The sequence below is a fragment of the Chiloscyllium plagiosum genome, unplaced genomic scaffold, assembly GCF_037043375.1.
Source record: "Chiloscyllium plagiosum isolate Xiang-an unplaced genomic scaffold, Cpla_swu_hap1 HiC_scaffold_8, whole genome shotgun sequence".
Classification (NCBI taxonomy): domain Eukaryota; kingdom Metazoa; phylum Chordata; class Chondrichthyes; order Orectolobiformes; family Hemiscylliidae; genus Chiloscyllium; species Chiloscyllium plagiosum.
The window spans coordinates 5,801,501-5,816,390 of record NW_028270146.1 but is presented as its reverse complement, the minus strand read 5'-3'; the positions used below and the strand labels follow the sequence as shown (position 1 = coordinate 5,816,390).

Here is a 14,890-nt window from a genome sequence, read left to right as displayed (position 1 = left end):
GCCTTGCTGTGTTTCCTCTCACTCCTGACGCTGCCTGCCTTGCTGTGTTCCCCTCTCCCTCCTGATACTGCCTGCCTTGCTGTGTCCCTCTCCCTCCTGATACTGCCTGCCTTGCTGTGTCCCTCTCCCTCCTGATACTGCCTGCCTTGCTGTGTCCCTCTCCCTCCTGATACTGCCTGCCTTGCTGTGTCCCTCTCCCTCCTGATACTGCCTGCCTTGCTGTGTCCCTCTCCCTCCTGATGCTGCCTGCCTTGCTGTGTTCCTCTCCCTCCTGATACTGCCTGCCTTGCTGTGTTCCCCCAGCCTCCTGATACTGCCTGCCTTGCTGTGTTCCTCTCCCTCCTGATGCTGCCTGCCTTGCTGTGTTCCTCTCCCTCCTGATACTGCCTGCCTTGCTGTGTCCCTCTCCCTCCTGATACTGCCTGCCTTGCTGTGTTCCTCTCCCTGCTGATACTGCCTGCCTTGCTGTGTTTCCTCTCACTCCTGACGCTGCCTGCCTTGCTGTGTTCCCCTCTCCCTCCTGATGCTGCCTGCCTTGCTGTGTTCCCCTCTCCCTCCTGATACTGCCAGCCTTGCTGTGTCCCTCTCCCTCCTGATACTGCCTGCCTTGCTGTGTTCCTCTCCCTCCTGATGCTGCCTGCCTTGCTGTGTTCCTCTCCCTCCTGATGCTGCCTGCCTTGCTGTGTTCCTCTCCCTCCTGATGCTGCCTGCCTTGCTGTGTCCCTCACCCTCCTGATACTGCCTGCCTTGCTGTGTCCCTCTCCCTCCTGATGCTGCCTGCCTTGCTGTGTCCCTCTCCCTCCTGATACTGCCTGCCTTGCTGTGTTCCTCTCCCTCCTGATGCTGCCTGCCTTGCTGTGTTCCTCTCCCTCCTGATGCTGCCTGCCTTGCTGTGTTCCTCTCCCTCCTGATGCTGCCTGCCTTGCTGTGTCCCTCACCCTCCTGATACTGCCTGCCTTGCTGTGTCCCTCTCCCTCCTGATGCTGCCTGCCTTGCTGTGTCCCTCCCCCTCCTGATGCTGCCTGCCTTGCTGTGTTCCCCCACCCTCCTGATGCTGCCTGCCTTGCTGTGTCCCTCCCCCTCCTGATACTGCCTGCCTTGCTGTGTTCCCTCTCCCTCCTGATGCTGCCTGCCTTGCTGTGTCCCTCTCCCTCCTGATGCTGCCTGCCTTGCTGTGTCCCTCTCCCTCCTGATACTACCTGCCTTGCTGTGTTCCCCTCTCCCTCCTGATGCTGCCTGCCTTGCTGTGTTCCTCTCCCTCCTGATACTGCCTGCCTTGCTGTGTTCCTCTCCCTCCTGATACTGCCTGCCTTGCTGTGTTCCCTCTCCCTCCTGATGCTGCCTGCCTTGCTGTGTTCCTCTCCCTCCTGATGCTGCCTGCCTTGCTGTGTCCCTCACCCTCCTGATACTGCCTGCCTTGCTGTGTCCCTCTCCCTCCTGATACTGCCTGCCTTGCTGTGTCCCTCTCCCTCCTGATGCTGCCTGCCTTGCTGTGTTCCCCTCTCCCTCCTGATACTGCCTGCCTTGCTGTGTCCCTCTCCCTCCTGATACTACCTGCCTTGCTGTGTTCCCCTCTCCCTCCTGATACTGCCTGCCTTGCTGTGTCCCTCTCCCTCCTGATACTACCTGCCTTGCTGTGTCCCTCTCCCTCCTGATGCTGCCTGCCTTGCTGTGTCCCCCTCCCTCCTGATGCTGCCTGCCTTGCTGTGTTCACCTCTCCCTCCTGATACTGCCTGCCTTGCTGTGTTCCCCTCTCCCTCCTGATGCTGCCTGCCTTGCTGTGTCCCTCTCCCTCCTGATACTGCCTGCCTTGCTGTGTCCCTCTCCCTCCTGATACTGCCTGCCTTGCTGTGTTCCCCTCTCCCTCCTGATACTACCTGCCTTGCTGTGTTCCCCTCTCCCTCCTGATACTGCCTGCCTTGCTGTGTCCCTCTCCCTCCTGATACTACCTGCCTTGCTGTGTTCCCCTCTCCCTCCTGATACTGCCTGCCTTGCTGTGTTCCCCTCTCCCTCCTGATGCTGCCTGCCTTGCTGTGTTCCCCTCTCCCTCCTGATGCTGCCTGCCTTGCTGTGTCCCTCTCCCTCCTGGTGCTGCCTGCCTTGCTGTGTCCCTCTCCCTCCTGATACTGCCTGCCTTGCTGTGTCCCTCTCCCTCCTGGTACTGCCTGCCTTGCTGTGTCCCTCTCCCTCCTGATGCTACCTGCCTTGCTGTGTCCCTCTCCCTCCTGATGCTGCCTGCCTTGCTGTGTCCCTCTCCCTCCTGATGCTGCCTGCCTTGCTGTGTTCCCCTCTCCCTCCTGATGCTGCCTGCCTTGCTGTGTCCCTCTCCCTCCTGGTGCTGCCTGCCTTGCTGTGTCCCTCTCCCTCCTGATACTGCCTGCCTTGCTGTGTTCCCCTCTCCCTCCTGATGCTGCCTGCCTTGCTGTGTTCCCCTCTCCCTCCTGATGCTGCCTGCCTTGCTGTGTCCCTCTCCCTCCTGGTGCTGCCTGCCTTGCTGTGTCCCTCTCCCTCCTGATACTGCCTGCCTTGCTGTGTCCCTCTCCCTCCTGGTACTGCCTGCCTTGCTGTGTCCCTCTCCCTCCTGATGCTGCCTGCCTTGCTGTGTCCCTCTCCCTCCTGATGCTGCCTGCCTTGCTGTGTCCCTCTCCCTCCTGATGCTGCCTGCCTTCCTGTGTCCCTCTCCCTCCTGACGCTGCCTGCCTTGCTGTGTTCCCTCTCCCTCCTGATGCTGCCTGCCTTGCTGTGTCCCTCTCCCTCCTGATGCTGCCTGCCTTGCTGTGCCCCTCTCCCTCCTGATGCTGCCTGCCTTGCTGTGTCCCTCTCCCTCCTGGTGCTGCCTGCCTTGCTGTGTTCCCCTCTCCCTCCTGAAGCTGCCTGCCTTGCTGTGTTCCCCTCTCCCTCCTGATGCTGCCTGCCTTGCTGTGTCCCTCTCCCTCCTGGTGCTGCCTGCCTTGCTGTGTCCCTCTCCCTCCTGATACTGCCTGCCTTGCTGTGTCCCTCTCCCTCCTGGTACTGCCTGCCGTGCTGTGTCCCTCTCCCTCCTGATGCTGCCTGCCTTGCTGTGTCCCTCTCCCTCCTGATGCTGCCTGCCTTGCTGTGTTCCCTCTCCCTCCTGATGCTACCTGCCTTGCTGTGTCCCTCTCCCTCCTGATGCTGCCTGCCTTCCTGTGTCCCTCTCCCTCCTGACGCTGCCTGCCTTGCTGTGTTCCCTCTCCCTCCTGATGCTGCCTGCCTTGCTGTGTCCCTCTCCCTCCTGATGCTGCCTGCCTTGCTGTGCCCCTCTCCCTCCTGATGCTGCCTGCCTTGCTGTGTTCCCCTCTCCCTCCTGATGCTGCCTGCCTTGCTGTGTCCCTCTCCCTCCTGATACTACCTGCCTTGCTGTGTTCCCCTCTCCCTCCTGATGCTGCCTGCCTTGCTGTGTCCCTCTCCCTCCTGATGCTGCCTGCCTTGCTGTGTCCCTCTCCCTCCTGATGCTGCCTGCCTTGCTGTGTTCCATCTCCCTCCTGATACTGCCTGCCTTGCTGTGTCCCTCCCTCCTGATGCTGCCTGCCTTGCTGTGTTCCTCTCCCTCCTGATACTGCCTGCCTTGCTGTGTCCCTCCCTCCTGATACTGCCTGCCTTGCTGTGTCCCTCTCCCTCCTGATACTGCCTGCCTTGCTGTGTCCCTCTCCCTCCTGATACTGCCTGCCTTGCTGTGTCCCTCTCCCTCCTGATGCTGCCTGCCTTGCTGTGTCCCTCTCCCTCCTGATGCTGCCTGCCTTGCTGTGTTCCCTCTCCCTCCTGATACTGCCTGCCTTGCTGTGTCCCTCCCTCCTGATACTGCCTGCCTTGCTGTGTCCCTCTCCCTCCTGATGCTGCCTGCCTTGCTGTGTTCCCTCTCCCTCCTGATACTGCCTGCCTTGCTGTGTCCCTCCCTCCTGATACTGCCTGCCTTGCTGTGTCCCTCTCCCTCCTGATGCTGCCTGCCTTGCTGTGTTCCCTCTCCCTCCTGATACTGCCTGCCTTGCTGTGTCCCTCCCTCCTGATACTGCCTGCCTTGCTGTGTCCCTCCCTCCTGATACTGCCTGCCTTGCTGTGTCCCTCCCTCCTGATACTGCCTGCCTTGCTGTGTCCCTCTCCCTCCTGATGCTGCCTGCCTTGCTGTGTTCCCTCTCCCTCCTGATACTGCCTGCCTTGCTGTGTCCCTCCCTCCTGATACTGCCTGCCTTGCTGTGTTCCCTCTCCCTCCTGATACTGCCTGCCTTGCTGTGTTCCTCTCCCTCCTGATACTGCCTGCCTTGCTGTGTTCCCTCTCCCTCCTGATACTGCCTGCCTTGCTGTGTCCCTCTCCCTCCTGATGCTGCCTGCCTTGCTGTGTCCCTCTCCCTCCTGATGCTGCCTGCCTTGCTGTGTTCCCTCTCCCTCCTGATGCTGCCTGCCTTGCTGTGTCCCTCTCCCTCCTGATACTGCCTGCCTTTCTGTGTTCCTTCTCCCTCCTGATGCTGCCTGCCTTTCTGTGTCCCTCTCCCTCCTGATGCTGCCTGCCTTGCTGTGTTCCCTCTCCCTCCTGACGCTGCCTGCCTTGCTGTGTTCCCCTCCCTCCTGATGCTGCCTGCCTTGCTGTGTCCCTCTCCCTCCTGATACTGCCTGCCTTGCTGTGTCCCTCTCACTCCTGATGCTGCCTGCCTTGCTGTGTTTCCCTCCCTCCTGATGCTGCCTGCCTTGCTGTGTCCCTCTCCCTCCTGATGCTGCCTGCCTTGCTGTGTCCCTCTCCCTCCTGATGCTGCCTGCCTTGCTGTGTTCCCTCTCCCTCCTGATACTGCCTGCCTTGCTGTGTCCCTCCCTCCTGATGCTGCCTGCCTTGCTGTGTTCCTCTCCCTCCTGATACTGCCTGCCTTGCTGTGTCCCTCTCCCTCCTGATACTGCCTGCCTTTCTGTGTCCCACTCCCTCCTGATGCTGCCTGCCTTGCTGTGTCCCTCTCCCTCCTGATGCTGCCTGCCTTGCTGTGTTCCTCTCCCCCCTAATGCTGCCTGCCTTGCTGTGTTCCTCTCCCTCCTGATGCTGCCTGCCTTGCTGTGTCCCTCTCCCTCCTGATGCTGCCTGCCTTGCTGTGTTCCCCCAGCCTCCTGATACTGCCTGCCTTGCTGTGTCCCTCTCCCTCCTGATGCTGCCTACCTTGCTGTGTTCCCCTCCCTCCTGATGCTGCCTGCCTTGCTGTGTTCCCCAGCCTCCTGATGCTGCCTGCCTTGCTGTGTCCCTCTCCCTCCTGATGCTGCCTGCCTTGCTGTGTCCCTCCCTCCTGATGCTGCCTGCCTTGCTGCGTCCCTCTCCCTCCTGATGCTGCCTGCCTTGCTGCGTCCCTCTCCCTCCTGATGCTGCCTGCCTTGCTGCGTCCCTCTCCCTCCTGATGCTGCCTGCCTTGCTGCGTCCCTCTCCCTCCTGATGCTGCCTGCCTTGCTGTGTTCCCCTCTCTCCTGTTGCTGCCTGCCTTGCTGTGTTCCCCAGCCTCCTGATGCTGCCTGCCTTGCTGTGTCCCTCTCCCTCCTAATGCTGCCTGCCTTGCTGCGTCCCTCTCCCTCCTGATGCTGCCTGCCTTGCTGCGTCCCTCTCCCTCCTGATGCTGCCTGCCTTGCTGCGTCCCTCTCCCTCCTGATGCTGCCTGCCTTGCTGCGTCCCTCTCCCTCCTGATGCTGCCTGCCTTGCTGTGTTCCCCTCCCTCCTGTTGCTGCCTGCCTTGCTGTGTTCCCCTCCCTCCTGATGCTGCCTGCCTTGCTGTGTTCCCCTCCCTCCTGATGCTGCCTGCCTTGCTGTGTTCCCCCAGCCTCTGCCTGTCTCCAGAGGAGCCTCGAGTCCAGCATTCAAGCAGTTGACTTTTGGATTACCCAAAGAAGATTGCAGGGTCCTGCTGCTTGTCTTACTATGTTATCCGACACTCGATAATCCGAATGAAATACTCCCCGCCTGTGTCCTTTGGATAATCGAGTTTCCTCTGTACTGCTATTCCTCTGTACTGCTGAGCTGATATCTTTAACTGCACCCCTCTGCTACTGCTCTCCACATTCTCTCCAGGAGGAGGGCTCTGCAGTATTCCAGGACCGATGTCACTTGGTAATCGTTCTTTCTAGTCTTGCAATGACAAACACCTCTTCACTTGACGTCTAGACATTAATGTTAAAGCAGACCATAACATCCACAGTTTCTAACCCCATTTTCCCTAACACATCTTCACTATTGCCTTTCCTGCTACATAGGTTCCAGTTTGCTGAGGCACCTAGCGTGTAGCGTGTAGCGTGTGTATGTAACGTGCGTGTGTGTATGGGGTGTGATACATGTGGCAGATCGCCAGGGTGGCAAGCTACAGAGCAGCAGCAACACAAAGGCTGGTTGCTGTATCATTCCTCCACAGCCCCCTCCTCTTCCTAGTCACAGTAACTAACAATAACACATGGTCTGTGATCACTGCCCTCCTCCACATTTCTAGCAGCATCCTCATGCCCAGCGCCCACACTCTACCCTCCAATGTCTTTGCCTGGATCCCCTGCCCTACACCTCCACCCCCTGTCTACCTCAACATGCAGACTCCTCACTACAGCCCGGGATGTGGGGTAGATACAGCCCTCAGTCCCAGAGATCGGAATGCTGCGTTCCCAGTCTCACCAGCCTCTCGTTGATGGCCTGCAGGTCAGCGGTGATCTCTCCAAGTAACACCTTCAGCTTGGTGCCAATCACATGGACCTGCTCCTGGGCCTCCTCACAGGCAGCTCCCTCTCCACCTTCCAGCAGGTGCACCGAGAGTTCCTGCAGGCTGGTCACATGTGGCTGTTTCTCCAACATCTCGGCCTCCAGACTCTGCAAACAATCATTCCCATCTTCCTGTTAGGGCTTTCAGGCAAAAGGTGACGAACAACTGGGGTCATGGCCCCTGTGAGTACAACATGTCAGGCTCAAGGAGAGCAGAGGGAGACTGCAGTGGGACTGATACAGGCCAGGGGGAGAGAGGGGGAGAGAGGGGGAGAGAGGGGGAGAGAGGGGGAGAGAGGGGGAGAGAGGGGGAGAGAGGGGGAGAGAGGGGGAGAGAGTGGGGCAATGGGATTAGTGTGGGGACTGATACAGGGCTATAGGGAGAGAGTGGGGCAGTGGGATTACTGTGGGGATTGATACAGGGTTATGGGGAGAGAGCGGGGCAGTGGGATTAGTGTGGGGATTGATACAGAGCTATGGGGAGAGAGCGGGGCAGTGGGATTAGTGTGGAGATTGATACAGGGCTATGGGGAGAGAGCGGGACAGTGGGATTAGTGTGGGGATTGATACAGGGCTATGGGAAGAGAGTGGGGCAGTGGGATTACTGTGGGGATTGATACAGGGCTATGGGGAGAGAGCAGGGCAGTGGGATTAGTGTGGGGATTGATACAAGGGGTTATGGGGAGAGAGAAGGGGCAGTGGGATTAGTGTGGGGATTGATACAGAGCTATGGGGAGAGAGCGGGGCAGTGGGATTAGTGTGGGGATTGATACAGAGCTATGGGGAGAGAGCGGGGCAGTGGGATTAGTGTGGGGATTGATACAAGGGGTTATGGGGAGAGAGTGGGGCAGTGGAATTAGTGTGGGGATTGATGTGAGGATTAATACAGAGCTATGGGGAGAGAGCGGGGCAGTGGGATTAGTGTAAGGATTGATACAGGGGGCTATGGGGAGAGAACGGGGAAGTGGGATTACTTTGGGGACTGATACAGGGCTATGGGGAGAGTGCGGGGCAATGGGATTAGTTTGGGGACTGATACAGGGCTATGGGGAGAGAGCGGGGCAGTGCGATTAGTGTTGGGTTTGATACAAGGGGCTATGGGGAGAGAGAGCGGGGCAGTGGAATTAGTGTGGTGACTGATACAGAGGGCTATGGCGAGAGTGCGTGGCAGTGGGATTAGTGTGGGGATTGATACAGGGCTACGGGGAGAGAGTGGGACAGTGGGATTAGTGTGGGGATTGATACAGGGCAGTGGGATTAGTGTGGGGATTGAGACAGGGCTATGGGGAGAGAGCAGGGGCAGTGGGATTAGTGTGGGGATTGATACAGGGCTATGGGGAGAGAGTGGGGCAGTGGGATTAGTGTGGGGATTGATACAGGGCAGTGGGATTAGTGTGGGGATTGATACAGGGCTATGGGGAGAGAGTGGGGCAGTGGGATTAGTGTGGGGATTGATACAGGGCAGTGGGATTAGTGTGGGGATTGATACAGGTCTATGGGGAGAGAGTGGGGCAGTGGGATTAGTGTGGGGATTGATACAGGGCAGTGGGATTAGTGTGGGGATTGAGACAGGGCTATGGGGAGAGAGTGGGGCAGTGGGATTAGTGTGGGGATTGATACAGGGCAGTGGGATTAGTGTGGGGATTGATACAGGGCTATGGGGAGAGAGTGGGGCAGTGGGATTAGTGTGGGATTGATACAGGGCAGTGGGATTAGTGTGGGGATTGATACAGGGCTATGGGGAGAGAGTGGGGCAGTGGGATTAGTGTGGGGATTGATACAGGGCAGTGGGATTAGTGTGGGGATTGATACAGGGCTATGGGGAGAGAGTGGGGCAGTGGGATTAGTGTGGGGATTGATACAGGGCTATGGGGAGAGAGAGTGGGGCAGTGGGATTAGTGTGGGGATTGATACAGGGCAGTGGGATTAGTGTGGGGATTGATACAGGGCCAAGGGGAGAGAGTGGGGCAGTGGGATTAGTGTGGGGATTGATACAGGGCTATGGGGAGAGAGAGTGGGGCAGTGGGATTAGTGTGGGGATTGATACAGAGCTATGGGGAGAGAACGGGGAAGTGGGATTACTTTGGGGACTGATACAGGGCTATGGGGGGAGAGCAGGGCAGTGGGATTAATTGGGAGATTGATACAGAGCTATGGGGAGAGAGTGGGGCAGTGGGATTAGTGTGGTGATTGATACAGGGCTATGGGGAGAGAGTGGGGCAGTGGGATTAGTGTGGGGATTGATACAGGGCTATGGGGAGAGAGTGGGGCAGTGGGATTAGTGTGGGGATTGATACAGGGCAGTGGGATTAGTGTGGGGATTGAGACAGGGCTATGGGGAGAGAGTGGGGCAGTGGGATTAGTGTGGGGATTGATACAGGGCTATGGGGAGAGAGTGGGGCAGTGGGATTAGTGTAGGGATTGATACAGGGCTATGGGGAGAGAGTGGGGCAGTGGGATTAGTGTAAGGATTGATACAGGGCTATGGGGAGAGAGCGGGGCAGTGGGATTAGTTTGGGGATTGATACAGGGCTATGGGGAGAGAACGGGGAAGTGGGATTACTTTGGGGACTGATACAGGGCTATGGGGAGAGTGCGGGGCAATGGGATTAGTTTGGGGACTGATACAGGGCTATGGGGAGAGAACGGGGAAGTGGGATTACTTTGGGGACTGATACAGGGCTATGGGGAGAGTGCGGGGCAATGGGATTAGTTTGGGGACTGATACAGGGCTATGGAGAGAGCGGGGCAGTGGGATTAGTGTGGGGATTGATGTGAGGATTAATACAGGGCTATGGGGAGAGAGTGGGGCAGTGGGATTAGTGTAAGGATTGATACAGGGCTATGGGGAGAGAGCGGGGCAGCGGGATTAGTTTGGGGAAAGATACAGGGAGCTATGGGGAGAGAGTGGGGCAGTGGGATTAGTGTGGGGATTGATACAGGGCTATGGGGAGAGAGCAGGGGCAGTGGGATTAGTTTGGGGAAAATACAGGGGGCTATGGGGAGAGAGTGGGGCAGTGGGATTAATTGGAGATTGATACAGGACTATAGGGAAAGAGTGGGGACAGTGGGATTAGTTTGGGGATTGATACAGGGGGCTATGGGGAGAGAGCGGGGCAGCGGGATTAGTTTGGGGAAAGATACAGGGAGCTATGGGGAGAGAGCGGGGCAGCGGGATTAGTGTGGGGATTGATACAGGGCTATGGGGAGAGAGCAGGGGCAGTGGGATTAGTTTGGGGAAAGATACAGGGGGCTATGGGGAGAGAGTGGGGCAGTGGGATTAATTGCAGATTGATACAGGACTATAGGGAAAGAGTGGGGACAGTGGGATTAGTTTGGGGATTGATACAGGGCTATGGAAAGGGAACGGGGAAGTGGGATTACTTTGGGGATTGATACAGGGCTATGGGGAGAGCGCGGGGCAATGGGATTAGTTGGGGGACTGACACAGGGCTATGGGGAGAGAGCGGGGCAGCGGGATTAATTGGGAGATTGATACAGAGCTTTGGGGAGAGAGCGGGGCAGTCGGATTAGTGTGGGGATTGATATAGGGCTATGGGGAGAGAGCGGGGCAGTGCGATTAGTGTGGGGATTGCTGTGGGATTAATACAGGGCTATGGGGAGGGAGTGGGGCAATGGGATTAGTATAGGGTTTGATGCAAGGGGATATGGGGAGAGAGAGTGGGGCAGTGGGATTAGTGTGGGGATTGATACAGGGCTATGGGGAGAGCGCGGGACAGTGGGATTAGTGTGGGGATTGATACAGGGCTATGGGGAGGGAGTGGAGCAGTGGGATTAGGAGAGGGTTTGATACAAGGGGCTATGGGGAGAGAGAGTGGGACAGTGGGATTAGTGTGGGGATTGATGTGAGGATTAATACAAGGCTATGGGGAGAGAGTGGGGCAGTGGGATTAGTGTGGGGATTGATGTGAGGATTAATACAGGGCTATGGGGAGAGAGTGGGGCAGTGGGATTAGTGTAAGGATTGATACAGGGCTATGGGGAGAGAGCGGGGCAGCGGGATTAGTTTGGGGAAAGATACAGGGAGCTATGGGGAGAGAGTGGGGCAGTGGCATTAGTGTGGTAACTGATACAGAGGGCTATGGGTAAGTGCATGGTAGTGGGATTACTGTGGGGATTGATACAGGGCTATGGGGAGAGAGAGCAGGGCAGTGGGATTAGTTTGGGGACTGATACAGGGCTATGGGGAGAGCGGGGCAGTGGGAATTAATTGGAGATTGATACAGGGCTATAGGGAGAGCGCAGGGACAGTGGGATTAGTGTAAGGATTGATACAGGGCTATGGGGAGAGAGTGGGGCAGTGGGATTAGTTTGGGGATTGATACAGGGCTATGGGGAGAGAACGGGGAAGTGGGATTACTTTGGGGACTGATACAGGGCTATGGGGAGAGCGCGGGGCAATGGGATTAGTTTGGGGACTAATAAAGGGCTATGGGGAGAGAGCGGGGCAGTGGGATTAATTGGGAGATTGATACAGAGCTATGGGGAGAGAGTGGGGCAGTGGGATTAGTGTGGGGATTGATACAGGGCTATGGGGAGAGAGCGGGGGCAGTGGGATTAGTGTGGGGATTGATACAGGGCTGTGGGGAGAGAGCGGGGGCAGTGGGATTAGTGTGGGGATTGATACAGAGCTATGGGGAGAGAGTGGGGCAGTGGGATTAGTGTGGGGATTGATACAGGGTGATGGGTAGAGAACAAGGCAGTGGGATTAGTGTGGGGATTGATACAGGGTGATGCGTAGAGAGCGGGGGCAGTGGGATTAGTGTGGGGATTGATACAGGGCTATGGGGAGAGAGCGGGGCAGTGGGATTAGTGTGGGGATTGATACAGGGCTATAGGGAGAGCACGGGGACAGTGGGATTAGTTTAGGGATTGATACAGGGCTATGGGGAGAGAGCGGGGCAGTGGGATTAGTGTGGGGATTGATACAGGGCTATAGGGAGAGCGCGGGGACAGTGGGATTAGTTTGGGGACTGATACAGGGCTATGGAGAGAGAGCGGGGCAGTGGGATTAGTGTGGGGATTGATGTGAGGATTAATACAGGGCTATGGGGAGCGAGTGGGGCAGTGGGATTAGTGTAAGGATTGATACAGGGCTATGGGGAGAGAGCGGGGCAGCGGGATTAGTTTGGGGAAAGATACAGGGAGCTATGGGGAGAGAGTGGGGCAGTGGGATTAGTGTGGGGATTGATACAGGGCTATGGGGAGAGAGCAGGGGCAGTGGGATTAGTTTGGGGAAAATACAGGGGGCTATGGGGAGAGAGTGGGGCAGTGGGATTAATTGGAGATTGATACAGGACTATAGGGAAAGAGTGGGGACAGTGGGATTAGTTTGGGGATTGATACAGGGGGCTATGGGGAGAGAGCGGGGCAGCGGGATTAGTGTGGGGATTGATACAGGGCTATGGGGAGAGAGCAGGGGCAGTGGGATTAGTTGGGGGACTGACACAGGGCTATGGGGAGAGAGCGGGGCAGCGGGATTAATTGGGAGATTGATACAGAACTTTGGGGAGAGAGCGGGGCAGTCGGATTAGTGTGGTGATTGATATAGGGCTATGGGGAGAGAGCGGGGCAGTGCGATTAGTGTGGGGATTGCTGTGGGATTAATACAGGGCTATGGGGAGGGAGTGGGGCAATGGGATTAGTATAGGGTTTGATGCAAGGGGATATGGGGAGAGTGAGTGGGGCAGTGGGATTAGTGTGGGGATTGATACAGGGCTATGGGGAGAGCGCGGGGCAGTGGGATTAGTGTGGGGATTGATACAGGGCTATGGGGAGGGAGTGGAGCAGTGGGATTAGTATAGGGTTTGATACAAGGGGCTATGGGGAGAGAGAGTGGGACAGTGGGATTAGTGGGGATTGATGTGAGGATTAATACAGGGCTATGGGGAGAGAGTGGGGCAGTGGGATTAGTGTAAGGATTGATACAGGGCTATAGGGAGAGCGCGGGGACAGTGGGATTAGTTTGGGTACTGATACAGGGCTATGGGGAGAGAGTGGGGCAGTGGGATTAGTGTGGGGATTGATGTGAGCATTAATACAGGGCTATGGGGAGAGAGTGGGGCAGTGGGATTAGTGTAAGGATTGATACAGGGCTATGGGGAAAGAGCGGGGCAGCGGGATTAGTTTGGGGAAAGATACAGGGAGCTATGGGGAGAGAGTGGGGCAGTAGCATTAGTGTGGGGATTGATACAGGGCTATGGGGAGAGCGCGGGACAGTGGGATTAGTGTGGTAACTGATACAGAGGGCTATGGGTAAGTGCATGGTAGTGGGATTACTGTGGGGATTGATTCAGGGCTATGGGGAGAGAGAGCAGGGCAGTGGGATTAGTTTGGGGACTGATACAGGGCTATGGGGAGAGCGGGGCAGTGGGAATTAATTGGAGATTGATACAGGGCTATAGGGAGAGCGCGGGGACAGTGGGATTAGTGTAAGGATTGATACAGGGCTATGGGGAGAGAGTGGGGCAGTGGGATTAGTTTGGGGATTGATACAGGGCTATGGGGAGAGAACGGGGAAGTGGGATTACTTTGGGGACTGATACAGGGCTATGGGGAGAGCGTGGGGCAATGGGATTAGTTTGGGGACTAATAAAGGGATATGGGGAGAGAGCGGGGCAGTGGGATTAATTGGGAGATTGATACAGAGCTATGGGGAGAGAGTGGGGCAGTGGGATTAGTGTGGGGATTGATACAGGGTGATGGGTAGAGAACAAGGCAGTGGGATTAGTGTGGGGATTGATACAGGGTGATGCGTAGAGAGCGGGGGCAGTGGGATTAGTGTGGGGATTGATACAGGGCTATGGGGAGAGAGCGGGGCAGTGGGATTCGTGTGGGGATTGATACAGGGCTATGGGGAGAGAGCGGGGCAGTGGGATTAGTGTGGGGATTGATACAGGGCTATAGGGAGAGCGCGGGGACAGTGGGATTAGTTTGGGGACTGATACAGGGCTATGGAGAGAGAGCGGGGCAGTGGGATTAGTGTGGGGATTGATGTGAGGATTAATACAGGGCTATGGGGAGAGAGTGGGGCAGTGGGATTAGTGTAAGGATTGATACAGGGCTATGGGGAGAGAGCGGGGCAGCGGGATTAGTTTGGTGAATGATACAGGGAGCTATGGGGAGAGAGTGGGGCAGTGGGATTAGTGTGGGGATTGATACAGGGCTATGGGGAGAGAGCAGGGGCAGTGGGATTAGTTTGGGGAAAGATACAGGGGGCTATGGGGAGAGAGTGGGGCAGTGGGATTAATTGCAGATTGATACAGGACTATAGGGAAAGAGTGGGGACAGTGGGATTAGTTTGGGGATTGATACAGGGCTATGGAAAGGGAACGGGGAAGTGGGATTACTTTGGGGACTGATACAGGGCTATGGGGAGAGCACGGGGCAATGGGATTAGTTTGGGGACTGACACAGGGCTATGGGGAGAGAGCGGGGCAGCGGGATTAATTGGGAGATTGATACAGAGCTTTGGGGAGAGAGCGGGGCAGTCGGATTAGTGTGGTGATTGATATAGGGCTATGGGGAGAGAGCGGGGCAGTGCGATTAGTGTGGGTATTGCTGTGAGATTAATACAGGGCTATGGGGAGGGAGTGGGGCAATGGGATTAGTATAGGGTTTGATGCAAGGGGATATGGGGAGAGAGAGTGGGGCAGTGGGATTAGTGTGGGGATTGATACAGGGCTATGGGGAGAGCGGGGGACAGTGGGATTAGTGTGGGGATTGATACAGGGCTATGGGGAGGGAGTGGAGCAGTGGGATTAATATAGGGTTTGATACAAGGGGCTATGGGGAGAGAGAGTGGGGCAGTGGGATTAGTGTGGGGACTGATACAGGGCTATGGGGAGAGAGTGGGGCAGTGGGATTACTGTGGGGATTGATACAGGGTTATGGGGAGAGCGCGGGGCAGTGGGATTAGTATGGGGATTGATACAGAGCTATGGGGAGAGAGCGGGGCAGTGGGATTAGTGTGGAGATTGATACAGGGCAGTGGGATTAGTGTGGGGATTGATACAGGTCTATGGGGAGAGAGTGGGGCAGTGGGATTAGTGTGGGGATTGATACAGGGCAGTGGGATTAGTGTGGGGATTGAGACAGGGCTATGGGGAGAGAGTGGGGCAGTGGGACTAGTGTGGGGATTGATACAGG

General features: G+C 57.0%; 1 protein-coding gene across 1 annotated transcript in view; it reads right to left on the bottom strand.

Annotated features, from left to right (window-relative positions):
• The window catches only part of LOC122547709 (uncharacterized), a 609,753-nt gene that overhangs the window by 33,605 nt on the left and 561,258 nt on the right, over positions 1-14,890 (bottom strand). The window contains exon 89 of the mRNA XM_087989511.1: positions 6,638-6,829. Within this exon, the coding sequence (XP_087845637.1) occupies positions 6,638-6,829 (192 nt within the window). The remainder of the gene's footprint in view (positions 1-6,637; positions 6,830-14,890) is intronic.